Raw genomic sequence first — 27784 nt, 5'->3', positions numbered from 1 at the left:
ATCGTCCCCGGCCAGGAATATTAAGGGCAACAGTAATGCCCATCCTACCCTAAACTCAGCAAATGCACGGGACTGAGGATGCCCCCTCCCCTATGCTTGTAATTTGCAGGAAAGAAATCAGGAAAAAATATATTAAATATTTGATTTTTATTTCGTAATGAATTAAGCCAGTCATGGTTTTTTTTCTTTTTAGAAAAAAAAAGAGAGCATTTTCACCAAGTTATACTCCCCCCACCCCCCAAAAACAACATTAATTTCTCTACGGATGGAGATCTTATATGCCTTGGTGCTGGGCAACACAAACGGGTGGGATTCAGGTAATGAAAAAGACTAAAGGCATTTAAAATTGCCACTTTAGGTTAACTTCCTTCCTCCAAGAATGGACAGCTGTAGTGTTTTACTTTGAAAAAACAAACAAAGGCAAATGCGTCTCAATTTATTCTCCCCAGTCCAAAGGAAACAGGCATTTCTTGTGGATTTACCACCACAAAGCACAAAGGGGGGAAAAAAAGAAATGTCTTATATAACCTTCAATTCGAGTTTTGAGTCTAGGTAGCTTTTCAGTTTTCTGCTCTAGCATTTAAAATAGAACAATGGGTTATCTGAGTTTCTTGTGATACAAGTTGTGTATTTCATTTTCCCCAACTCGTTTCCCTTTAGCAGAGTACCCACTGATAGGTACAACAAGAGAGCGAAAGCATCAGCAAAGAATGAAATTTTAGAGGACATGAAAAAAAGGAAATCCGTGCGCTAGCTAGCTTGAAAGTACTAAGTATTTTAGTCTATCCCTGAAGACATAGTGCAAATTTCTTAGTATACAATTTTATTCTATTAATGTGCTCCATTTTTATTCTTATACTGAAAATATACTATTCCTAAAATATTCCAATGTCCTCTACGACTTAGAAATTTATAATTATTTTGGAGTTTGACTTTATCCTTTAGACTTGTATTATTTACACTTTACAGAAAAGACTTCCATATCCTCAATTTACACATTGATCCTATAATCTCTGCCTTATATTTTGCAGATCAAAACTTACACGCAAAGTAATTTACATACGGTAACCCCGCCCCCTTCCAAATACTTTTAAAATAAATCACGTTAGCTACAAACAGTCCTCGCAAATCCTATGCTTCGCTTCTTCTGAAATGACCAAAACAGCTTTAAAAGTTTATATCCTAAGCAAAATATGTATTAAAAATCAATTGTGCTGATTTTACAAGTGCTCGTTAAGTTACGTTTTAAAACGATTCCTGGGAAGGAAAAATAAAATTGGGCAAAAGACCAACACAATGACCAAGAAGGGGGGGAAAAAGCACCCCGCCCTGCAAATTTTAAATGTAGGCAACCGGACAGCTTAGCGCGCTCCGGATATCCCACACACAATCCTGTTGCCATTAGCTGTGTGTCATCTGGGGCTAATAGCAATTGAAGTGCAAAGCGTCAGGAGGGAAGATTCCAAGTTGTGTTACTCTTGGGATTTTAAGTTTCTTCAGTGCACAACCGTCCTGCAAATGGTTTTTAATGTATTTCAGGGAAGGCGAACCCATTACAAAACATCAGTCACATGGCCGCACGCACCACACAAACACACACCTGCCTTCATTTCAAAAAAAAAAAAAAGTCGAATGTTAAATCTGCTCTGTAGATAATAAGGCCATCGCTTAACAGGCACACAATTTCAGGAGAGTTTTCCCGTTCTTGGGAGCTTGCTGTTGTGGATGCCGTCACCTTAGGTGTTAAAAATGGCGGCCCATCGGATGGACGTGGTGTCGTAAATGGTTCCTCGAGGCCAGACTTGTCTTAGCAGCAGCCGGTACGAAGGATGAGTCCAGGAGGACCAAGGAAACCGTGCTAGGCCCCAAAACGGTGATTAGTACTGAAGCGCCTATATATTTGGATGCGCCAAAGGTAATCGGCAACAAAACAACGCTTTAGGATGGCGGGAGAGCACACTCCCAGGCGAAGAGGTTTCCGAAGGCACGTAAAACCCACTTTTTCAAAGCTTCCCCCGAGTTCGGATCCTCCCCGCAGGGACGAGCATTTCCCGAAGAAGCTTCTGATAAGGCATCGTAAGTTTTCCTTCTCTTTGTCCCACCGCATGTCGGGGGAAAAAGCACCGCTTTTGTGACGAGAGGCTTCGGAGAGAACAGCTGAAGCTTCTCTTTTCTCCTTCAAAAGTGAGTTTGCACATGCGACATCATCTGGGAGGAGGAGGAGGAGGAGGAGGAAGAGGAGGAGGAGGAGGAATTGGAGAGTTTGGGGTTGCTGGTGATTTGCAATTCTTCCAGCCGCTTCATGTAATCGTCCCGCAGGGCCAGGAGCTCCATGTAACGCTGTTCCATTGGGTTGGGCTGCTAAAGGAAGAGGGAGAGAGGTCTTAAAAGGCAGAGTTTGGCCATGTACAAGCCCCTCCTCCACACACACCCCCAAACAAAACTCGAGCCATACGAGATGGAAGAGGGAACTGTGGACGGATCAGACTGTATGGGTTGCATTTTTTAAAATATAAGACTTCCTTAGACCTCTTCGCTTTCCTGTCCTTTATAGAATTTATCCAGGGTGGGCTTTCTCCTCCCGCCCTGGAGGAGGAGGAGGAGGAGGACGCATCAGGGGGGGCAAAGAATTCACCCGGCCTAAAAGGCTTAATGTCTGGTAGTTAAAACATTGTGGGCCACCCGTAACATTTGTATGGCCTTAAAAGCAAGTATCACACTCCGTTTTCTCCAGTAATAGCAATAGAAATGAATAGAGTAGACTAGAGAAAATAGGAGAGAAAATAGACTAGAACGGAATAGAGAAAATAGTATATAGTAGAATAGAGCAGTGTTTCTCAACCTTGGCAACTTGAAGATGTCTGGACTTCAACTCCCAGAATTCCCCAGCCAGCATTCGCTGGCTGGGGAATTCTGGGAGTTGAAGTCCAGACATCTTCAAGTTGTCAAGGTTGAGAAACACTGGAATAGAGAATATGGAAGAAAGAATAACTTTATTGTCACTTTGAATGTCCTCTAGTCAGCATAAGTTAAAATGAAATTTTATTGCGTACAGCTCTCAAAAGGGCCACCACCTCCAATATACCCTACATAATCATGACGGAATAAACAAATAAAAGCTGATTTCTTGGCTTCCCTTTCAAACTCCTTTTTGAGTCCCGCAAAACATCTTCAGAACCACCATTTAAGCCAAGAGGAGACGCCGGCCTTCCGTCCCGATGCCGGCCTTGTTGGCAAAGCCCGTTGCAGGAAAGCAACAGCCGACTCTTTGTTCCGGCGGCTTCTTCTCAAAAGCGGTCCTTGTCGAGCCGAGCGGCTGTTTTCTCCTTCGGCTCTCAGCTCGGCTGCCAAATTTCGAGGCGAGCGAGAAAGGCCACTCAGGGGCCGCCTTTCTTCCCCCGAGCAGATCCGCTCTCAAAAAGGAATCTCAGGCACGGAAATGAAGGAAGAGCAACCTTCAGGGAACCCCGGAGCTTGACGGCCAAGTAAGAAGCTTGGCTTTTGCTATACAAGCAGTCCTTATGGCGGGCTGCTCAGCAACCGTTCGGAAACGATAGGAACCTTGGAGAAAAGCTACTTGTGACCCCGATCCCACGGGCCAATGACCCCTCGTAGTCACATGGCCGCCATGTAAATTTCTGCTGGAAATGGGCATTCGAGACCGCCTACTGCCACATTCCTCCCAGCGGCCAGTAAGATCCCACAGATTGGGCCTCCTTCAGATGCCGTCAGCCAGGCAGTGTCGGCTGGCGGGGCCCCCGGAGGAGAGCCTTCTCTGTGGCTGCTCCGACTCTCTGGAACCAGCTCCCCCCGGAGATCCGGACCTTGCCCACTCTCATAGCCTTCAGGAAAGCTGTAAAAACCTGGCTGTTCCGGCAGGCCTGGGGCTGTTGACCTCACTGTTGAGGTCCAGCCCCCGATTAGAATGAATGTATGTGGTGTTGTGATTTTAAACTGTTTTTTTTCCCTCTCTTTTTTGTAAGCCGCCCGGAGTCCTTGGGGATTGGGAGGCATATAAATTTTGATAATAAATAAATAAATAATTTTTCCCCCAAAAAATTCTCAAGTGTTTGAGTAACGACCAGTGTTTGCTTAATGCGCCAAAGGTGCTTTTTATTTCAAGAGGCAACTGGACTTTCTGGTTTTTTTCTCTGAAGACGCTTCGCTTCTCACCCAAGGAGCTTCTTCAGCTGTGAGAAAAGCAGAAGAAGCTTCTGAGAGAAGCTGAGGAAGCTTCTCGGAAGAGAAGCGAAACCTCTTCAGAGAAAAACCAAGAAAGTCCAGTTGCCTCTTGAAATAAAAAGCACCTTTGGGACAACCGTGACCCGGGTGACAGAGGATCTCCGTAGATATTAATGCACCAATGTTCACTAAAAGACTGCCTGCCCCCCCAAAAGGTCATAAATCGGAAACGTCCACCAGGATGGGGGTGTGTTTCTTTTGGGCAGCCAGGCCAAATAGAGAAGAGTGGAATGGAGAGATGGATCATGTGACTTGACCTATGACAGTTTTGTTAGTGTATGTTTGATTAAAAAAAAAAAAGATGATAGATCCATACTATGTCCCTTTTTGACCTGTGGCAGTGCAGTGGTTAATAGTTTATTAGTTTTATGTAGTACTGCAAACTATTCTGCTGACTGCCTGCAATTTGACCATTTGTATCTCACCAGGCTCAGGGTTGGCTCAGCCTTCCGTCCTTCCGAAGTGGGTAAAATGAGGAGCCAGACTGTTTGTGGGGGCCAGAGGCTGACTCTGTATACCGCTTAGGGAGGGCTGTAAAGCACTGTGGAGCGGTATATAAGTGCTGTATTGCTACTAAAGTAAGCCAAGATGCTTTACCTGCTGCCGAATGCGTGGATTCCATCGGATGTAGTAATTCACCCAGAGTTCCAAGTGGCGCATGCTGGCGACTGGGTAAAGCGCCCGGTTCAGTTCTTTCGTATAAAAGGGGTTGGTATATTTTGACTTGGCGCTGTTGATCAAGGACCAGAGGGACAAGGATTTCTCACTCAGTTTCTGCAAGCAAAGAGAAAAAAACACAAGAATCGGACTTGGCCAAAAACTGTAACCGTCTGATGGACCCAGCCTGCACGCCTGGTCCATTTAATGCTTGTCTTCCATACGTAGAAATATATACAGGCAGTCCTTAAGTTACGATCACAATTGAGCCCCCAAAAATGTACGCGTCAGTGTGTGCACAGCGTGACTAAATTTTGAGACAACCCAGGAGCAAAATATAGTTCACAGAGGTTTTGCCTTTCAAACAGTGGTTTATCTACAAGGTATATATATGTTGTGACACTAAATACATACATACATACATACATACATACATACATACATACATACATACATACATACATACATACATTTAGTGTCACAACCCCTGGTATGCCCAAATATGGGAGGAAGTCTACTGCTTCCTTTCTCTGTCTATCGGCTCGTCACAAGAGACCATCCAGACAGAAACCCAATATTTTTTACTGTTGCCTTTGTTACATTTGTGTTCTATTTGTGCTGATAAATAAATAAAGGGGGACTAGAATAGATCTATTTCAAGCTATTTAGCTCTCATCAGCTAGCCATACCCTTACTGGGAATCGAACCTGTGCTGTATTACATCTTAGGCAGATGTGTTAACCACTAAGCCCATATTTGGGCATACCAGGAGTTGTGACACTAAATACATACCTATTTCCCTGGCTCAGCTGATAAAGGAGGAGAACCTTGTGGCTTAGTGGTTAACACATCTGCCTAAAATGTAATACAGCCCAGGTTCTAATCCCAGTAAGGGTACGGCTAGCTGATGAGAGCTAAATAGCTTGAAATAGATCTATACTAGTCTCCCTTTATTTATTTATCAGCACAAATACAACACACCCACACACACACATACACACGCACACCCACACACATACACGTACTAGGCGAATACCAGGCAACCAATCAATCTTCAACTATAACACGGAAGCACACAGGGAGAGAGAAACCGCCCTCACAGGGCCTCTCTTATATAGGCAGCCTCTTAAAGTGATAACCCTGCTGACTCACTCTCATGCCATCCTATCATCATCACCTTAACCTTCTTAACCTTCCCAAGGGGAAAATCTATTCGGTGAGCATTTGCCCCATTTTACAACTTTTCTTGCCAGGGTTGTTCAGGAAATCGCTGCAGTTGTTAAATTAGAAACATGGTCATTAAGTGAATCAACCCTTCCTTCCTTCCTTCCTTCCTTCTGTTAGAATGCAGCATTGCAGACCAGTTTTGCCAACTGCCAGGAGTTCAATCCTCACTGGCTCAAGGTTGACTTCCATCCTTCCGAGGTAGGTAAATGAGGACCCAAGTTGGGGGCCTGACACTGTGAAGCGTTTAGAGAGGGCTGTAAAAGCCCTGTGAAGCGGTACGTAAGTCTAAGAGCTGTTGCTATCAATACATTAACTCACCTCTTTCTCTCTGACGGAGTCACAGCTGTACAAAAATGTACCGAAACGACAACTGTACAAATGATCCAGGATGGTGATCAAAAACTGTTCGTTAAATTCGAAAGCGGTGGGAAACTAGTAAAAAAAACAAAAAAACAGGCAAAGTTTAGGATAAGATACAAACCGCAATCAGTCCTTGAGTTATGACCACAATCGAGCCTGAGATTTCTGTTGCTAAGCCAAACATTGGCTGCGTGAGGGTTGCCCCACGTTATGATTTTTCTCGCCACTGTTGTTAAACGTAGCTGTTAAGTTAGTCACACGGTTATATAATAACACAACTCCACACTGGTCAAAGTAATATTAGAAATACTTATGGGAATATTAGAAATTAAAACTTTAATCAGAGACGTTGGTGACTGGCTGGCATGGACAATTACATTTGCAGAGTCCTGTATGTCTTGCTGTGTGGTGTTGCGTCCCCATACAGTGCTTGGATCCCAGGACAGCAGACGCACAATGAGTGACTTTAAAATGAACAAGGAAATTATAGCAAAACCAATCTCTGTGGAGATCCTCTGCCATCCAGGTCACGGTTTCTTGGTTTTTCTTTGAAGATGTTTCGCTTCTCGTCCAAGAAGCTTCTTCAGCTCTGACCGGATGGTGGGGAAGGATTGATACTCCTTGCAAACAGCTGGTCACTTGCAGCCTTTTTAGAGAGCCGTTGAGGACACTTGGAGGTTCACCTGTGTCCTCAGGGTCACCTGAGTGGTTCCAATGGGTGTGTGGAGCCTTCTTGGAACTGCTGAAAGGACCGTGTTGTAGACTGGAGGTAGACAATGTCGTGTTCCTCCTCCTCTCTTGAGTGGGGGCTGTTCGATTTGGACATAGATGGCCTCTTTGATCCAGACAAACCTCCAAGTGGCCTTAATGACCCTCTGAAAGGATGCAAATGACCAGCTGTCTGCAAGGAGTGTCGATCCTTCCATCCCCCTCTATCCCGTCAGAGCTGAAGAAGCTTCTGGGATGAGAAGCGAAACGCCTTCAGAAGAAAAAACCATAAAGTCCAGTTGCCTCTCAAAAAGAGCAGCTTTGGGATACAGCAAAGCCCATTAAATCTTGAACCCTCTTTAAGCAACGCAGCTTACTTGCTTGGACATTTGCCAGACGCAGTCGATGAACTGGAGGAAGATGGGGGACCGATCTGCGTCCGCGTGGTTTTTGTCTCCGTGACCGATTCTCTGGCGCGAAAAAAAGGGAAAAAAAAATGAGAACAGCAGTCATCAAACGGGTCAGCTTGGCTTTAGAAGGAGCAAACTCTCCCACCAGAACGAAGTGAAGAAGAAACTCAGCTTCATTAGACTGAGCTTTCCCCCCCCCCCCCAAATATAACAATTCGATTCTAACTAAAGTGGTTTAAAAAGTTATTTATGGTGCATGTTACTTTTGGAAGTTTGTAGTATGTGGCAAGAGTAAGCGGCAACAGCACACGTACATCTTTTCAGGCGACAAGACAACCAGAGGGAAAAAGGGTCACAAGATTTTATAAACCAAGGATCTCCAACCTTGGCAATTTTGCCACTTGTGGACTTCAACTCCCAGAATTCCTCAGCCATCATGAGGGGCTGAAGTCCACAAGTCGTAAAGTTGCCAAGGTTGGAGACCCCGCTATAAAGTGTCTCTTTTTGGAAACATAAAAGGCCTTTGGGGATTCTCCGTCATCCGGGTCATGGTTGTCCCAAAAGTGCTTTTTTTCAAAAGGCAACCTGGACTTCATTTTTCCAAAACAAAGTCCAGTTGCTTTTTTAGGGGGGAAAAATAACTTTTGGAAAACAAAGACTGCAAACACAGGAGCATCAGACTCGGTCTGCATCTGTACCCCGCTTTTCAGGTCTCAAATCAAAGTTGGCATTTAACACATTAACAGAATTGGAAGGGACCTTGTAGGTCATCTAGTCCAACCCCCACACGCCATTTCTGATGTAATGGCCATCTAGTCTCTTCTTGAAAGCTTCCAGTGATGAAGCTCCCACCACTTCCGAAGGCAACTTCTGTTCCATGGGTTGATTGCTCTCAATAACTGCATTATCTTCAAACAGTTTTTTATTTAATTTATTAATGTTTATTGAATAACTACATTATCAGGCAATTGGCAAGCAGCAGTTTGAGACAAGAGCCTCACTCACAATGAAGCCCACTTTGCTAACAGCCTTGTGGGATTCAAGCACAACTGATTTAACCAGGACTCGTTTCGGTTCTCACCGATGCGAACTTATGCCCGAAGCTTATCCACTCCTTTTCCACCAAGACCTCGAAACCCATGACGGTTCGGTAGTAGCTGTCCAACATCAACATGGCCAGAGAGGTCAGCTGAGCGGTGCGGTCCCACCCATCGCTGCAATGCACCAAGACCGAACTCTTCCCGGAAGACACTTTGTCAGCGACTTGGATGGCTCCAGTTAAAACCAGCTGGCAAGGAAGCAGAAAACAGGACTTGAGACGGGGTGAGGATAAGACTGTTGTTCTGACCGAGGCTTCCCAAGAAAGCATAAATCACCATCTTAGTCCCCAAAACCTCCTTTTATTTATACAGCCGTGAATGATGGTCATTCACAGTCCGCAAGGCTGCACAAACTCTCCGTGAAGGTTCCGACAGACGCCTGCTTGAGTTGCCACAGTCTTTCGGGGGAATGTCGAAAAACACCCACCTTCCCTCCCTTGGAACGCTGCCAGAGACCTCATTGCCAAAGGCAGAGCAAGGCCAAACTTGGCACAGTCAAACAGAACATTTCCAAGGTTGAACCGACCAGATGAACGAATTCCTTCCTGCAAAAGCTCCTTTGCTCCTTTTTTATGTCTTATGGGAGGAGCCAATCATCTCCAAGCCTTTCTCCCAGGTCAACACCCTCTTCTCTTAATTGTCCTTGCCTTCTGGCAGCTCTGCGCATGCGCACACTGGGAACAGGCTCCCACTGTTCTTCTGCCCCACTGATGTCAGACTCCGGAGGCAGCACATAACTACCAGACTGCCTTGGCCCGCTCTCTGCCTCTGATACAGAGCCTTTGTCCGAGCCTCCCCCAGACTCCAGGACTGGCCCATGTTCCTCCCCAACCTCCTCACTGTCCGACTCTGCTGCCAGCTCCGGTGGCCGCTGGGGGCCCCCACAACAACTGTCCCCCCCTCTTCTCTTTTAATGCAAGAGCTCGGACCCCTGTCCACATGGTGTCCGGCTGTGGTGGTCAACCCAGCCACCCTCCGCTCTGTACCTTGATATGTTCCAGCCAGTGTGTGGACTCCAAGCTTGACAGCCAATGAGATTCTTCCACGTGAGGGTAGACGATGTCTTTCAGCTTTTTCAACGATTCCCGCATGACGTGAATGTTGTGGATATCCAGGAAAAGCAGTTCGGCCTCCGGATACGCGTCTTCATTTTCGTATCCACCACCGGTGGCCTTGGGATCAAAGAGGAAAGGAGTGTTTCATTTCCTTCGCACGACCACCGCCGCCATCACATGCTCGCATTTCCCCGAAAATAAGACTTGTATTAATTTTTGCTCCGAAAGACTCATTAGGTGTCAACTCTGAAGGTGGCCTGACTGAGGCCATTTGGGAGGCATCAGAGGAGGGGGGGAGGGAATAGAGTTAGCCAAAACAAATATAGCTTCTTCTGGGAACCAAGGACATTCCCATAGGTAGCTGAAGAGAGGAGGAGTGAAGTTGCCAAGCAACCAGACCGCACCTTGATGGAACCATGTGACTGACTGACTGGGGAAAAGGCGGGGGGGGGGGGCGGCTTTGACTTTTAATTAGGTGGATACCGTGGGAACCTTCAGAGTCGGTTTTCACCAGTCTGTGCCAATATGATATCTTCAACAAAACTGTTCTTGGAGGAATCTACCTGCCTCACAGTTCTGTTTGCTGTGGGTGGATTACTTGGAACCCTGACATAAAGACTTATTTGCGGGGAAACACGGTACTAAAATGTGTCCGTCTGGCTGACGCTCTTATCTCGGACTTATTTTGGGGGTAGAGCTCATATTACGAGCACCCTGAAAATCCACGCTGGGGCTTATTTCCCAGTGGGGTCTTATTTTCAAGGAAATGTGGGTATTCCCAACACAACTGATGGGTTTGCACCAACACCGAGGAGTTATGTAAAATCACCTTCCAAGCACAAGGGGGGTGGGGGGGGAATCACCATTCGGTTCCGAGTCGGATGTAAGTATCATCTTTGAGGGCCCCAATGGATCAATCCGTATGGAAACTGATTTATATTAATAGGGGCCTGGTGTTTTCATACAGGAAGTCCTTGGCTTACAACCATACGTTTAGTGACCGAAGTTGCAGCAGCACCGGAAAAAAGGGGAGCTTGTGACTGGTCCTTGCACTTATGACTGTGGCTGCATCGCCACTAGTCCTGCCATCAGAATGTGGGTGCTTGTCAACCTGCGTGCATTTATGACGATTACGGCATCTTGGGGTTAAACGGTCGCTATTTGTGATCTTCCCAGCTGGCTTCTGAGGAGCAAAGTCAACGGGGAAGCTGAATTTGCTTAATGACAGCGTGATCCACTTAACAACAGCTGAGATTTACTTATTAACTAGGACAAAAAAAAGATCATAAAATCAGGTGGATTTCATTTAATAATCACCTTGTTTAGCAACAGAAATTCTGGTCCCAATTGTGAGGACTCTTCGTAGCTATTTGTAGGCCACCCATTTCAGGGATTCTATATGACACTTAAAAGGCATCTAAACACCCTATTCAAAAACTCCCCAAAGAGGAAGTTGTTGAAAAGCCATTTCCTTCTACCTGACAAAAAGTGACTTTCGAACAGAGCAATGTGTGCGGTGAAACATGATCATTTCTCCAGCGAGTATGGATTTAATCCCAGCCTCAGGCTCCCTGAATCCCACTTAGGGAGCCAGGCTCCCCTAATCAAAATATTTTTTTAAGTTTGAATGTCAATATGGTTATTTTTCTTTGCCAAATAGACCTAACGCATTAAGTAAGTGACATGAACAAAAAAAAAATAAAGAGTTTTCTTAACCCTCGTCGCCAATCTAGCTGCTAAAATTGTCCCATGGGGCTGGAGAACACAAAACAGGAAATACACCTCTGTATGAAATCCCCAAAAGCACCAAGCGGTTATTTTCCAAGTAAAACTTCGATCAGCCAAGTTATTTTAGAACTTTGGGCCAGTCCCTCTCTCTCAGCCCATCCACCTCACGGGGTGATTGTTGTGGGGGAAATAAAGAGGAGGAGGAAAGCATATTAGGTACGTTTGCCTTACCTACAAAGTCATAAAGATGGGATTTTAAAAAAATCAAATAAAGAAACAAAATTAGGTGAGAGTGAAAGCTTCTGTCTCTCCACAGAATGCAGAACATCTTGTCAGGCCTGGAAGCCACATTCTTTTGCACTGGGCCTTCGGGCCAGCCACATTTATTGCTGTGGGAAACTGGGAGGGGGGATAATATGGAGTATGGGAGAGAGATATAGTCAAAATAGCGTTCCTTTCTCAGAGAGTCAAGGACGTCTTGCCCTGCACCTGGAGGGGTGTGACTGGACGGCATCTCCGGTTGGAACGGTGCCTGATCAGGCCATGGGATGGGCACGTGGGTGCTGGGCTTTCTTTTGGGTGGGGAAAACCTGGAAGCTTTCGGATTCGGGCTTTCCCAGATGTGCCAATATGACGCCTGTAATAAAATGAGGAAACTCGAGCCTCGGAGTCTTCGTTCGTTGGGGGTGTCACTTGGGACCCTGACACATGTGGCCCAGAAGCCGATATTCGCAGCCTCTCTGGAGTAAAGTGAGAGAGTTAATTTTAGCTATAGAAGGGGCTGAGTAATCCTCGGGTGTGGCCGAGAAACAACAAAGCGAAGGGAATGAGGAGGAGGGAAGGAATGCAGCCACTAGACTTTTCATAAACAACTGGAAAAAAATAGTAATCTGTGTCGTCCCCGTCCCCCCCCCCTTGCATTTTAGCTTACAAGCATTGAGCTTTGAGGGTTAAGATGACTTTTGAAAGAAAGAAAAAGAAAAGAAAGAAAGCTTATATAAAGAGGTGTGTTTTCTAGGCTGTCTTGGATACATTAAACCAGTGTTTCTCAACCTTGGCAACTTGAAGATATCCGGACTTCAACTCCCAGAATTCCCCAGCCAGCATTCGCTGGCTGGGGAATTCTGGGAGTTGAAGTCCGGACATCTTCAAGTTGCCAAGGTTGAGAAACACTGCATTAAACAATGCACATGGAGCACATATGCACACCTGAATAGACTCTTTAAGTCAAATTTTCTCCTATTCCTTGCGAATGGGCAGAAACAGGTTTGCTTCAAAAGTCTACCTCTTTACAGAATGAATATGATCACTGTTTTTATCCTCCGTGAAGCTGCAAAGTTTTTTTTTTTTTTATAAAGCCAGCATTTAGCAATGGGGAGGGAGCCGCGCTGGCTAATTAATCGGAGGATGATTTTTTCCCAGTGAATTTATTGAAAGTTTAGTCACTTGGAATTTACTGTGAGTGTAAACAAGGTGGAGCCATTTCAACTCTAGGGGAAGAAAATAATACGCCTCATAGCTCATCCTTTGACGAATGCACTTTAAATCTCGTTAGCAGGAAGTCCCGTTCTTCCCACAGCCCAGCGGATTGTGTAGCTGTGTCGACACGATAGCAACTGGGTTAACCGCGAACGCTCAACTATCTGTCAAACGTCCAGAAAGCATTTTGAAGGCTTAGCCATTCCTTCAGTTAGTGCTTTCCAAATCTGGGAATCTCTGGATGTATTTAAAAAGGACAATTTTTCAGAACGCTGAGCCAGCAGAGGCTTTGACTCAGCGTGGCTGGCAGTCTCCGGAGGAGTAAAACCTCACTTAAGCGACGTCCCTGGGCAGGCGGGTGAAGAGGGAGGCTGGGTACCTTGTTAGCCACAGCATTGACGTTGGGCCTGGCGTCGAAGATGGTCAGTTTGGACAGCTGGCCGTTGGTTTCCCGTATGACTTCCAGGTATCTTTCGTCGTCTTTGTTCCTTTTGCCCCCCATGCCCACCAGGGGCTGGCTGGAGCGCGTGATGACCGCTTGGGTCTCCGGATGGATCCAGGATAACACCTGAGGGAGCCACGAGAAGATATTCCATCAGAGCTCTAAGGCTTTTTCAAAAAAAGTTATCTATATATTGCTCTTTCACATAAAAAAGGTAAAGGTTCCCCTCACACTTATGTGCTAGTCGTTCCTGACTCCAGCCCATCAGTCTGGAGTGGTGTCGGGTTTCCTTCCTGAGCAGGGGGTTGGACTAGAAGACCTCCAAGGTCCCTTCCAACTCTGTTCTGTTCTATTCTATTCTATTCCCTTTCTATTCTATTCCTTTTCTGTTTTATTTCTTTTCTATTCCATTTCTTTTCTATTCTATTTCCTTTCTATTCTATTTCTATTCCTTTTCTATTCCTTTTCTATTCTATTTCTATTCTAAATAAAAAAAACCACACCATATATTTTGGGCCGAATTACGGTCGTTAAGTCGAGACTAATTTTTTTTAGAGCCAAAGTCACTTACCGGTATTCGGCACCGGGATCGGAAAGCAGAGACCTTCTTGAGATCTTCGTCTGTGGCGTGATAGGGCACCACCAGGAGGGATGGGTACGTGTCGCAGAGGGCATAGTGCTCGTTGAGGAAGGTTACCCTCCACTGGAGGTTGGGCAAACCCTTTTGAGAGAAGGGAGACGGTCGTTGCCTGAACAAGATGGCAATTAAGCAGAGGAACGATTTGTGCGTTATTATGGCCACAGGGTGGCAACAGGCCACCAATCTATCCACTGAGTATCTCTACGGTTGGGGAGCCGGAGAAACCACATGGAAGGTTTGAGACAAAAATGCCAGTGAGCTTTTTTCCTCTCTCTTTTTATTTTGTTATTATGAGCCCAACACAAGGATGTTTTGCTTATTAGAAGGACTGGAATATACACAGGAGTGTCTGACGTTCATTCTTTGCCGGGGGGGGGGGGGGGGGGGAATGAATTGCATTCTTCTACAGGGGAAAAATATTTTTTTAAGACTTGCCGAAAAGAAAGCTAACAATAGCCATGGGAAGTAACTAAGGGGAAGCACCTCGTGTCAGGTTCCAAGTGACACTCCCAGCGAAAGAAGACTCTGAGGGTTGAGGTTCCTCAAAGTTCCATTTGGTTAAAGGTATAAGTTCCCCTCGCACGTATGTGCCAGTTGTTCCTGACTCTAGGGGGCGGTGCTCGTCATCTCCATTTCAAAGCCGAAGAGCCAGCGCTGTCCGAAGACGTGGGCATGTGGCTGGCAGGACTCAACACCGAAGGCGCACGGAACGCTGTTCCCTTCCCACCAAAGGTGGTTCCTATTTTTCTACTTGCATTTTTTACCTGCGTTTGAACTGCTAGGTTGGCAGAACCTGGGGCAAGTCACGGGAGCTCACTCTGTTAAACAGCACTAGGGATTCGAACTGCTAAACTGCTGAACGTCTGATTGACAAGCTCAGTGTCTTAGCTACTTTTATTAGAGATGCCATATTGACTCTACTACATGTGTAGTTCCAGATGTTCTGAATAGGAGAGAGCTGCCGAATTCACTGTCATTTGCATAAGTTTTAAGAAGGTTCCAGCGTTTCTCCTCCCTTTGGACCCCCCTTCGTTGGCCAATCGATGAGCCCATTTGTGTTTCAGGGAAGGTCTGCCAGCTTCCAGTTTAAAGGAACTCAAAGTTTCTCCTACGCCAGCCTGCAACTCCCAGGCTCCCTCACCATCCATTATGCTGGCGGGAATTATAGCTCAGCAACATCTGGCAGGCCAATATCCTCCTTTTGTGATTTAAATATTTATTACACATTTAAGAATAAACGACATTGAAGAAGCTTCCGTGCTCAGACAGTAAAGCGAATTGCACGAGACAAGATGACCTTATAGGTCTCTAGGCAAACTTATGTTCTTAAGTTTCTCCTTCCCACCAAACGGGATGAATAAAAGGAGTGACACCCATCTCTTTATAAGTTAAGAATTGCTTGGCAGAGTGAGATTGGCAGAATATAAATTTAATGAACAAATAATCCAGCAGATCCGCCGATCTGAATTCTTGGTTTTTCTTCAAGCCTAAATCAAATTCTTTATTCACTAAAACACAATAAAAGGTTTTTTAAAAAAGTACAATGTAATACAGAACATCAGTACTTTATTTTATAAAAATCCGTTCCAGGTCATTTATCCCTCTAAGTTCACTAGCCTAGGGTTCTGACCGAGGCTTCCAGAGAACCTGAAGCAAACTCCTTGTCCCTTTTATTAATTGACTGAATTCTGCCCATTCGCAGCCAGCAAAGCCTTTCAAGGGAGGATTTACAGTCACAGACCTTCTCTGGCTTGGAGAGCTGCCAGGCCGACATCTGCAAAATGTGGGAAGGAGTCTCAGAGAGTCACGAACTAATGAAGTGAACTCCTGCAAACTCCACTCCCCTTTCGCTCCTCTTTTATTTCCTCTGGGAGGGGCCATTCATGAGTCGGCCCTTGTTCCTTAACTGTTCCCTTCCTATGCGCACACTGGGAACAGGCTTCAGCTGCTTTTCTGCCCCACTGATGTCTGACTCCGAAGGCAGCTGATAACTGGTATACAGCCCTGGCCCCCTCTCTGCCTCCGACACAGAGCCCTCATCAGAGCCTTCCCCGGACTCCAGGACTGGCCCATGTTCCTCCCCAACCTCTGAATCTGCTGCCAGCTCAGCTGGCTGCTGGCGGGCTACAACACCTAGCTCATGTCTTAAAAACAAAAATTAGTGCGCTTCCTATTTTCTGTTCATCCGGTTCAATTTGTCCACAGAACAGAAAGAAAACTATATACAGCAAACCTGAAAAACAAGAGTGGAGGAATGCAAAGGAGAAGAGAAAAAACGAACTTACTTGTCTTCTGTATTCAACCATAGGATTATAAACCAGCCAGCCGCTTTCCACAAACTTCTCTTCGTTCAGAAAAGCAAAGAAAGGCTGAGAGGATAACAAGAAAAATCAGGAAGTGGAACCGCCAAAAGAAGAAAAGAGATTCAAGGTGCCAAACTCTTTGCCTGGGCTGGTGAAGAAGATGCTTGGCTTCCCAAGAACATGAAGCAAACTCCTTCTCCTGACAAAACCTCCTTTTATTAATTTAGAGAGAATTCTGCTCATTCACATCCAGCAAAGTCTTTCGAGGGAGGATTTGCAGTCACAGACCTTATCTAACTTGGAGAGGTGCCAGGCCCATATCTGCAGAACTTGGCAAGGAGTCTCAGAGAGTCACGAAATAATTAAGCGAATTAATGGTCTCCTGCAAACTCCACTCCCCTTTCGCTCCTCTTTTATTTCCTCTGGGAGGGGCCATTCACCGTCCACCTGTGGCCTGACTCTCTCTGTTCTTTAGCTGTTCCCTTCGTCTAGCAACTCTGTGCATGCGCACACTGGGAACAGGCTCCATCTGTTCTTCTGCCCCACTGATGTCTGACTCCGAAGGCAGCTGATAACTGTCAGACGGCCCTGGGCCCCTCTCTGCCTCCCACGCAGAGGCCTCATCCGAGCCTTCCCCAGACTCCAGCACTGGCCCTTCTTCCTCCCCAACCTCCTCACTGTCTGAATCTGCTGCCAGCTCTGCTGGCCACTGGCGGGCCACAACAGAACACCCCAAAACATTGACAGAAGCCAAAATGTAAAACACATTACATCCTTTATGAAGAGAAGTCACACCCCCCCCCCCCCCCAGTAATAGGCCTGGACTCAACCATTAACTTTGAACTAGTAGGCACCCTAATGAATCCGGGAAAAATACCATATTCCCTTTATCTGTCAAAAGTATCTTTGCCATTTCTAAATGTTTTTAGTTGTCCACACAGCAGGCAGCAAAGTTAAAGTGTGAAACAACCGGTTCCCAAATTTGCTTTTTATATGCTGTAGGCAAAAAAAGAAACCCACAACAACTGCCAAAGAAACTCAGAAGATCTTACCAAGTTATGCGACTGTGGAAAAGCGTATTTTGTCAGGAGCTCAAATATGTCTCTTCTACTGTGACCTTCTTGTTTCAAAGCGAAGCGTAAATTCCTCATATCCTACAATTTAAAGCAAACCACGCATTAAAAAACTAAAGAATGCCAAGGATTAATGTTAGATAACTTGTTCTAGCAGTTTTCCAAACGGAAAGGTAAGGTTTTATGTCAGAAATGGGCAACGTAGCCCTTTTTCCGTTTGATCTACTCGTCTAACCTCAGACTTTGGTCCCACCATTTAATTCTCTTTTTAAAAGTGTTGTGGTGGCCTAGAGGTGGAGTTCTTGCCTCACAATCAGGAGCTGTGAGTTCGATCCTAGGTAGAGGCAGATATTTCTCTCTGGGCCAATGTGAATGTTTTTTCTGAACAAAATTCCACACTGGCGACAGGAAGGGCATCAGTCTTACCTTACAAGTAATGTCTAATCCGTACGAATTCTCTCCTCGGCTTGAAGCGCCCCCCATTTTCTCAATCCTTGCAATAACCCCCAAAGGCACATCTAACACCACTGTCGGATCCTGAGCAGGCGAAAAAAAAGGCAAAGTTCACATTAAAGCAATGGATTCCTAACAGACTGCACTTCCGTACCTGTGTTTGTCATAAAAGACTCTCTTATCTTGAAAGCTAACAAAGATTATCAATTTAATGGGATGGACGCTGTCGGATTAAGAAAAACAAAAACAAAACAGCCATAATGGGCCAATGAGGCAAGAAGCATAAGTATAAAATAACCATCAACACAAAGCATTTAATAAACATTTACCTAATTGCTACCTGCTGCAAGGATAAAAATCCCAGGATATTTCAAGAGACCTGAGCTTTAAAACATTTAAATGCTGCCCTGTATCTCGGCCCAGCACTCTTGTCATCAAAGGAGAATAGAAGAAGGGAAACGGAGGAAGTTCTTGACTAAGGACTAATTGGGGACTGTTGGAAGTTACAACGGAGCTTCCCAGGGCTACTTACAACCCCGATCCAAAATTCTGACAACTGTCAATCTGGCAGTCCCATGATATCATGTAGGGTGCTTGGCAACCATGTATATTCAGCTCTGGGAGTTGAAGTCCACAAGTCTTAAAGTTGCCAAGTTTGGGGACCCCTGAGGGACGTGATTTACGATTTTTGCTAGAAATTGGCACTTCCTGGCCAAAAAAAAAAGCCTTGGTGAATTGGTTCGCATAACAACTGTGGTGTTTACTTAATGACCGCAGAGATTCCTTTACGATCACTGCAAAAAAGCACCTTAAAATTGGGCAGGGTCGCGTGATGGCCTGCTTAATGATCGGAACAACTGACCGGTGTGCTCAATTACGGTTGTAAGTCGAGCTGTACAGCTTTCAGAAGCCAAGAAAGAAAAAAAGAGGGTGAATGAGTGTCCCTTGGGCCGGGCAATAAATTGAGACTATTCCCTTCTTTCTTCTGGTAGGAAACTGCACAGCCACAGGTGACTCAGCGCTTGGGAGATAGCATCAGGCTAAAAGGCTGCCCTCCAGAGCCCTTAATCTCTCCTGGAATCCCGATGCACTTGTGGGCAAGTCGAAACGCAAAGCCTAAAACCCTGGACTGAAAGGAAGAATTCAGCCTAAAAGCATCTGCTCCGTGTCTTAAGAGAGCCTCGTTTTCCATTCGGAAAAGAAGAAAACAAGCCATTAACTCGTACTCCGTTCAGATCACTGGAGGGGGACAGAATAACAAAACAACCGAGTTGGAAGGGACCTTGGAGGTCTTCTAGTCCAACCCTCTGCTTAAGCAGGAGACTTTGCAATTTCAGACAATTGGCTGCCCAATCTTAAAAACCTCCAGCGTTGAAGCACCCTCAATTTCAAGTGGCAAGTTGTTCCACTGGTTAATTGTTCTAACTGCCAGGAAATTTCTCCTTAGTTCTAGTTTGCTTCTCTCCTTGATTAGTTTCCATCTGTTGCTTCTTGTCCTGTTCTCAGGTGCTTTGGAGAAGCTCCCTCTTCTTTATATGGAGTTGGGTGATATGTAGCCATAACAAAATCCTTTCTAGAAATCCAAGATCATCCTTTGTCTCTGCACCTGACCGGAATTGGATGGGTGGAACTGCCAGCGTGGCAGTGGGAGATTGGGCCATGGGATGGACTGGTGGATGTGGGGGCAAGATCTTGAACCTTCAACTGGGTGGGGGAAACTGGGAAGCCTTCAGATTCAGGTTTTCCCAGAGGTGCCAATGTGGCTCTCTTAATCAATTGGAACTTTGAGGAATCCTTTGCTTCGGACTCGGATTTACTTTTGGATGCTATTTGGAATCCTGACACAGAGAAGTTATCCAAGCAGTTGATTCCAAACACCACAACAGACCGTAGAGTTTGCTTACCGATTCCATGCTTCTCAAGTAGATCCTGTAGTTTGTGATGTAGACCCTCCCTTTCACAGGGCCATTGAAAGGACACATGTAAATGACCTCCTTGTCTGTGGAAAAAAGAGAACCCCCGTATTTAAAAGGTAAGGAAGACCACAACTCCAGATAAAGAAAGAAACTAAGGCAGAGATTAATGGGGAAGTGATATGAACGATTATGAATGGAGGATGTTGTGTTGTGCAATGGTGTATAGCTCAGATAACCTTTTTACAGTTGGAAAGGCAGGCATGCAAACATTTTTAGAACAGTACCACCAAATTTCTCATTGTTATTCAAGTAGGGTAGAACATTCCGAATTTACTGTCAAATTCTAAAAATTTACGGATCTCTAGAAAGTATTTGAATGAATGAATGAATGAATGAGCTGGAAGGGACCTTGGAGGTCTTCTAGTCCAGCCCCTTGCTCAAGCAGGAGAACCTGTGCTGCTTATTAGCAGACAATGGATGGAAATGCTCAAATGCTGCTGTGGCGGTTAAAACGAAAGTAAAAGCTGTAAAATTATCTCTTGTAATTGTATGGAGAAGACATACGTTTAGTTATTTCTGTATCCCTGGTCAAATGAATGGGATTTTGTGTGAGTCTGAGAAAAGCATCACCTCCTTTTGATTACCTTTCGATTCTTGATTAAGAATCGACCAGGTGAGCCAGTTTTGAAACGGATCCCTTTCAACCCAGATTGACTCTGCGGATGCTCCAGAAACACCACAAAGGCTGAATCTAACTGTATTCTTATTTCTGAGAGAGGCCCGAATGCTGTAATATTCAAGCATGTTATCCTTGGACAGCTTCATTCTTTCTGAACAAGGGACGGGTTTGGGAGCAACTGATTTACAAGTAGCCCTCGACTTACGACCAGAATTTCCGCTGCTGATCAAGGCAGCTGTTAAGTAAGTCGAGCCCATTCTTATGACCTTATTGTTTGGGTTGTTAAGCAAAATGGCCCAGTTGTTAAGCAATGCACAAGGTTGTTAAGTGACTCCTGCTCAGCTCATTGCTGTGATAAGAACAGACGTTCAATGAATGGTTGTAAATTGAGAACCACCTGTAGGCACTCTGGGACCTGTGTTTACCTGTAACTCTCGTTTCCCCTGGCAGACGAGGAATTTCTTCATTGTGTTCCCAGTTGGTTCCATCTTTCGCGGGCTAAGAGGGAGAAATGACAAGATCAGCCTTTTGTCCTGTGGGAAAGATCCCGAAGGTGTAAACCAAAGACAGCATTTCATGATTAAATATCTGACTTAAAAGAAGCCCGGGGAAGACACTCACTTTTTTAATGGAGGCGTTCTCCAAGGAGTTTGAGTTGCATCGAGGCGTTGAGGAAGAGGAGGCCATGCTGGAGAATGGCGGGGAAGAACTGCTGAGAGAGAGAGAGAGAGAGAGAGAGAGAAAGAGATGTTCAGTTTTCGTTGGACTTCACACACCAGCAATTTTATATAGGGATTTCCTTTTGCAATATTTTCTAGGCGGGTGGAGGGCTCACAAAAAAAAGTTGCCACTTTATCTCCTAAATATATTACACATCTTTCTGCTGCTAAAAGTTACTGGGAAAACTAAACTTTTAGTTGCAATAATGATGTTACTCAGGCCAGTGCAAAAAAAAAACACAAAATGTAAGGTCAGCAAGTTGCTATTAGGAGAAAGAGGGTTAAAAAATACAGAAATTTTACACTGGTGTAAAGATACCAGAAAGAAATCTGTTGTCAGAACCAAATTATTTCCGCAAAGTAAAATAGAATAGAACTGGAAGGGACCTTGGGGGTCTTCAGCCCCCTGCTCAATCAGGAGAACTTATACTATCTCAGACCAGAGGCTCTTCTTAAAAACCTCCAGTGATGGAGCTCCCACCATTTCTGAAAGGAAGCGGTTCCTCTGGTTTTATTCAGTGCTCCCTGGGGGGAAAAAAGAGGAGGTGGGGAGAAATAGAAACTACAGGACTGAATTGGGATGCTGAGCTGTGCAAATGCGATGCCGGTTATGGCTGATGGCTTGAGCGAAGGGTCATTTCTCTCCCTGCCTACAAAGGCCCAGTCAGTCGTAAGTAGAGAACTCTCTGCATTGTATTCGATGCCCGACAGCAGCTGAGCAACAGAATATGCCCGGGGTGGAAAAAAAACCTCTTAGCGTTAACACATCGTGTAGGACACGGTAATGATCCCAAATGGACGCAGAAGGAACTTGTGGAGTCTGAAAAGGGAGTTGCAAGCATTGCAAACATAAGGCAGTGCATTAATTCAGGGAAAGAAAGGAAAAAAATGAGGATGCTGTCAAAATGTTCTAGAATACAAAGCAGCCAGCCCATCACGCAGGTGGCAAAAAATAAGTAAAAAATTGTGTACAACGAGACCCTCTTGGCCAGATCTTCACCTGAGTGCTGGCCCATCTTTCTAGGATGAGTACGACAATCCTCCCTGGGATGGTCAACCAGGAGCTCTGCTGGCGGACCATAACATAAGGTTATTAATTTAAATGGAGGAGAGCCTTCTCGGTTGTAGCTCCGACCCTTTGGAACGATCTCCCCGTGGAGATTCGTACCCTCACCACCCTCCAGACCTTCCGCAAAGCCCTTAAGACCTGGCTATCCCGTCAGGCCTGGGGCTAAAGATTGTAATCCATCCCCACCCGAATGGTATGAATGTTGTGTTCTTTTTAATTATGTATTGTGCTTATGTGTTATTGTTTGTATCCCCTTTCCCTATGAGTTGTAAGCCGCCCTGAGTCCCCCCAGGGAAAAGGGCGGCCTATAAATAAACTTTCCAATCCAATTCCAATCCAAATGCAATGATTCACTTAGCCACTATGGCAATCAAGGTCATAAAATGGGGCAAAACTCACTTAATAACAGAAATGTTGGGCTCCATTGTAAACTCAAAGACTACCTATATCCCTATTTGTAGACGCAAAGTCCCCTTCTAAGAGGTTTCTGGCTGCAGAGAAACAAATGCTGGGTTCGAAGATTTGTCTATAATTGCAGCCTATATTAAGCGTATGTGGACTGAGATCAGCAGTGACTCCAAGTTAATTATAGTAAGGAGGCTAAACGGCTGCAGGCCGCCTTGTCTGGAAGCCACGAGGATACTACAGCCATGTCAAATTAAATAAATGGAGTCGCAAAAGGGTGTTGTTACTGCATGCTTTTCCCACACAAATTTTGCAGGAGCTCCTGACTTCAGTGGCTAAAAAGCAAGGCTCAAGCCCACAGTGGTCTTGCTTTCCGGGAATCCGAGCATTTGGGCTGCAAGAGAAATGGCACTGATTAAAGACTGTCCGATTAAAAGGGGAAGGAAAACCTTTACACGCCCAGAAAATGTTCTCTTTCGAAGAGAAAACGAAGAAGTGTGTGTCTGTGGGTGGGTGTGTAGTTTTCACTGAGACCCACTGTTTAAAACAAAACAGGACTTTTCTGCCCAGGGCAGTCCTAAAAAAGCCAGCGCTCAAAACCATTCCAGCAGAAGCTGAAAAGTAAATAACAAATTAGCAAATCCCTTTTCTGATTTTGAGAATTGCGGCTCCAAAACTGCCAATAAATAAAATAAGTGAGTGAGCCTTTTGGGCCTCCTCAAAATAGCATTTTAGCAACTCCGAGGGAGGGCTTGTCCCTTCCTACAGTCTCCGCCAGTTGCTTAAAACACAGCTATGTTTTTCTCCATGCCATGTTTTTTCCTTGAGGATATCAAGTTACCTCCCCCCAAGAAACAAAACATTGTGGAGTAAAAACAGAAGGAACTGAAGTTACGATACCAGCCTGCATAACAATAATTATGTCTTAGTAAACTTACTCTGAAAAAGTCGAAGTAATAACTCGCTTTGGCTTGGCTTGCAGTTGTGCAGACTACAGTGTCACTGTAACAACTACTTGGAAAGATGGCCCTGCATGAGGACGGACGGACACACACACGCACACACACACTTGGAATCTAGATCTGGATATCTCCTTGGTTGCAGAATTTCCGAGAGAATATAAATGCTACAGGAATATAATAGGATGTATTAATTCTAAAATCAATTCTAGATTAATTCTACACTGATTTCATTATAAATACACAAGAAAGCAAACAAACCAAGAACACTGTGCATCATTTTAACACCGCAGCATCCGTAAGAACAGGCGTTCACTCCCTCCACACAGCTTCATTTCCAGTGTGCTGAATCACTCAGGAACACAATCTCACAGTGCTGCTCTCCATCATTTCCCCAAGGGAGCCCAAATGTGCAGAATGATCCAACACACCCACACTGTGGGTCAAGGCCATTCAAGTTTTCCGGTCATCTTCCCCCTCCTTTGTGGGGTGGGGAGAAGGGGAAAGTCGCAGAAATTTCCAAGCCGTGGAAAAACATACCTATTTAGGCACAGAGATGGAAGAGATAGCAATAATTCCTAACCCAGAACAAATAGAATTCTTTTTAAAAATTCAAAAGAGAAAAGAGAATAAAGAGATTTTTTAAAAAGGAGGGGGGGAAACTGAGGATGGGTGTTCTAGAGATTCAACAGCAAGGGACAGATGCTGTGGCAGTGGAAATATTTCGATTAAATAAACATGACAAAAGAAGTTATCAAATACCAGAGGAGAAGTAGGACAGATTCACCAAAGTCAATAAGAGTTGAAATTCTAAAAAGGGCGAGAGATGATGGATAGGCATAGAATTCTTTTTAGCATGGTGGTTATTTTAATAAGTGTTAGGAAAAAGAATTAGAAAGTAGAAACTCAGGAAATAGTATTATGTATACTGAAATATAATAACATATAATTACTAGGTATACCCAAATGTTAGTTGAAAAAGTATGATGATGTATATTTAAACGATAATATCACTATCAGAACTGTATGCAAAAAATATTGACCCAGGTAATACACTGTTCACTAAGCACTTATGGAGGTTAAACAAAAAATGCACACACAGACACACGGTGGCTCAGTGGCTAAGATGCTGAGCTTGTTGCTCAGAAAGGTCGGCAGTTTGAATCCCTAGCGCCACATAATGGAGTGAGCTCCCGTGACTTGCCCCAGCTTCTGCCAACCTAGCAGTTCAAAAGCAGGTTAAAAATGCAAATAGAAAAATAGGGACCAGCTTTGGTGGGAAGGGAACAGCGTTCCATGCGCCCTCGCCGTAGAGTCATGCCGGCCACATGACCACGAAGACGTCTTCGGACAGAAGGAGTGAGGAGGAAGAAACAAAGGCATATGGATGCAATCAATACCCTCTCCAAGACTAATGAAAATAGACAAGAAAAACAACCTGCAAAAGTCAAAATTCTCTTATCACAGGGAGGCAAGCCCCCAAACCCAACCGAACCAGAGAGCAGAGAAGAAATTCTACATATGGGGTGGATCCCGACGAGTCGATAGGAGGAGATCCAGTCATGTCAAAGAAACATTGCCTGGATCCAGCCCAATGGTTACAAAGTTCACGGTGGCTATTTACAAATCAGATCGCAACAACTTGCCTCTAGAAGTTGTGGCGGCTCCAACCCTGGAGGATTTTGAGAAGAGATTGGACAACTATTTGTCTAAAATGGTATAGGGTCTCCTGCCTGGGCAGAGGGGTGGAATGGAAGACCTCCAAGGTCCCTTCCAACTCTGTTATTCTGCCCAACTGAGCACCTTTACTCCATTAGAGAAAAAGGAACACGTGAAGCAACTCTTGTGTGCTCTGAGATGGAGAAATGCGGATTAAGGTTACCCACAAGGAGAGAAATGAGAGCCAAGGAAAGAAGCAGAGCCTGCTGGGGGAGGGCATGAGGGAGGGGCTGGTCCCGGGTAAGGTAGCCCAGCCTTTACTGGACTAGGAGCCTCGGGGGGGGGGGGGGATCTGCAAAGCATGACATGGCTTTATGGTATGGGACTCTCCCACGGGATTAGCTGTGTTGATGTTTCCATGGTTTTCCCAAGTTTTATTTTTAGTTGTTCTGTTTGCTTGTACCCTGCCCAGACTCACCCTTGGAAGACCTGTGGCTGTATAGATGGGACAGATAGAGATCGATAAATAAGATAGATAAGGAAGGGGGAGGAAGGGGAGGTGGATGAGAGATAGGAGATAGATAGATAGAGATGGATGGGTGGATGACAGCTAATAGATATTAAATACATACAGATAGATATTATATAGAGATATTTATTATAGAGATATATTATATAGATATAGAGATGAATGGATGGATGACAGCAAACTGATATTAGATACATACAGATAGATATAGAGATATTATAGAGATATTTATTATAGAGATATATTATATAGATAGATATTAGATAGATATTAGATAGATATTAGATAGATATTAGATAGATATTAGATAGATATTATAGAGATTATATAGATAGATATTAGATATTATAGATATTATATAGATAGATATTAGAGATATATTATAGATAGATATTAGATAGATATTATAGAGATATATTATAGATAGATATTAGATAGATATTAGATAGATATCATAGAGATTATATAGATAGATATTAGATATTATAGAGATATTATATAGATAGATATTAGAGATATATTATAGATAGATATTAGATAGATATTATAGAGATATATTATAGATAGATATTAGATAGATATTAGATAGATATCATAGAGATTATATAGATAGATATTAGATATTATAGAGATATTATATAGATAGATATTATGGAGATATATTATATAGATAGATATTAGATATTATAGATATTTATTATAGAGATATTATATAGATAGATATTAGATGTTATAGAGATATTATATAGATATTATAGATATATATTAGAGATATTATAGAGATATTTATTATAGATATATTATATAGATAGATATTAGATATTATAGAGATATATTATATAGATAGATATTAGATAGATATTATAGAGATAGATAGAGATGGATGGATGGATGATAGGTGATAGATATTGTAGATATATTATATAAATAGATATAGATATTATATAGATAAATGGTAGTTTTTCCAACACAGGTGTAAAATCAATGTCCCCCCCCCCAATAAAGTCCCTTCCAACTCTCTTCATCTGTTGCCAGAGATTCACGTGTCTTGTGTGGGTGTCTACATAGATACGTGTCTGGGTGGGTGTCTAACGTGCATATAAACACATTATACATTATGAAACGAAGCAGAAGAGCCCCTCCCCCGTTTCTTGCGAGCCCCCCTCCTGCCCCCCCATTGCCCAGCCAGCGCCTCAGACGACCCCCCCTCCGCCCCCCCCCCAGGAGAGGCTGCCTTTCCCCTTGCGGGGAGCCTCTGCCGCGGCCTCCTAGCGAGGACTCCCCCCCCTCAACCCCCAAATCCCCCCACCCCACCCGGCGTCCCCCTCCCCCCCGTCCCCCCCGGGGCGCCCCCTCACCCAGCTGCTCCGCCGGCGGCCGCCTCAGCCTCGCAGAAAAGCCCCCCCCCCTTTTCCCCGCCGACGCGGGCCGATGTCACGTGACGGCGGGCTGGACCGGAAGCCGCCGCCGCCGCCGCACAGCCCAGCCAGCGAACGGGCAAGAGCCGTGTGCGCGCGCGGGGCACGCCGGGAAATGAAGTCCTTCTCCTGCTCGGGGCGCCCTCGCGCGGGGAGCGCCGGGAACTGTAGTTTCCCCTGACCGTGACGCCTTCTCTCGGGAGAAGGATGCGAGGCTCTCCCGCGGGATCGGCGGCGGGAGGTGACCTCCTGGGCCCGCGGATCCGGTGGGTTTCTCTGCAGAGGGTGCATTGCATCTAAGGAGACCCCGTTCAGTCATCGCTGTCCCGGTTTGGGTCCCGCAGAAGCCCCCCCCCCCCCCAACACACGCTCCCCTATGCACACGTGCGCCTGGGATTCTGCATTGCAAGTAACTAAAGCTGGCTGGTTTTAAATCACATCTTGCAATGCAGAATGAGCAAGGGTCGGATTAAGAGAGTTGGAAGGGACCTTGGAGGTTATCTAGTCCAACCCCCACCCCCACCCCGTCCAAGCAGGAGACCCTACCTACACCA

General features: G+C 44.9%; 1 protein-coding gene across 4 annotated transcripts; it reads right to left on the bottom strand.

Annotated features, from left to right (window-relative positions):
• Positions 1-475: 475 nt before the first annotated feature.
• On the bottom strand, positions 476-27262 carry MTM1 (myotubularin 1). Of its 4 annotated transcripts, none has more exons than XM_032227859.1 (16): positions 27171-27250; positions 23604-23791; positions 21094-21184; positions 20898-20970; positions 19782-19876; positions 17851-17961; positions 17404-17505; positions 16334-16417; positions 13980-14129; positions 13346-13534; positions 9691-9876; positions 8686-8892; positions 7572-7664; positions 6445-6558; positions 4840-5016; positions 476-2361 (listed from the first exon to the last, which is right to left on the bottom strand). In XM_032227859.1, exons 3-16 carry the CDS (start codon positions 21157-21159, stop codon positions 2179-2181), a joined length of 1830 nt encoding a protein of 609 aa, XP_032083750.1. In that variant the 5' UTR covers positions 21160-21184; positions 23604-23791; positions 27171-27250; the 3' UTR covers positions 476-2178. The 4 variants fall into 4 exon arrangements, with proteins under 4 accessions (XP_032083750.1, XP_032083752.1, XP_032083753.1 ...); XM_032227861.1 differs by having other exon boundaries at positions 21094-21181; XM_032227862.1 differs by lacking the exon at positions 23604-23791 and having other exon boundaries at positions 27171-27262.
• Positions 27263-27784: the final 522 nt, after the last annotated feature.

Source organism: Thamnophis elegans, chromosome 12 (assembly GCF_009769535.1).
Source record: "Thamnophis elegans isolate rThaEle1 chromosome 12, rThaEle1.pri, whole genome shotgun sequence".
Taxonomy (NCBI): Eukaryota; Metazoa; Chordata; class Lepidosauria; order Squamata; family Colubridae; genus Thamnophis; species Thamnophis elegans.
This window is presented reverse-complemented; position numbering and strand designations above follow the sequence as displayed.

Excerpts from the sequence above, each read along its gene's own strand:
- MTM1 (XM_032227862.1), bottom strand. The coding sequence starts at position 21,159 with ATGGCCTCCTCTTCCTCAACGCCTCGATGCAACTCAAACTCCTTGGAG. Across the intron at positions 14,130-16,333 it reads TGGTTGAATACAGAAGACAA|GGTTTGCCCAACCTCCAGTG; the intron begins GTAAGTTCGTTT and ends TTCTCTCAAAAG. Across the intron at positions 9,877-13,345 it reads TCAATGCTGTGGCTAACAAG|GCCACCGGTGGTGGATACGA; the intron begins GTACCCAGCCTC and ends TTTGATCCCAAG.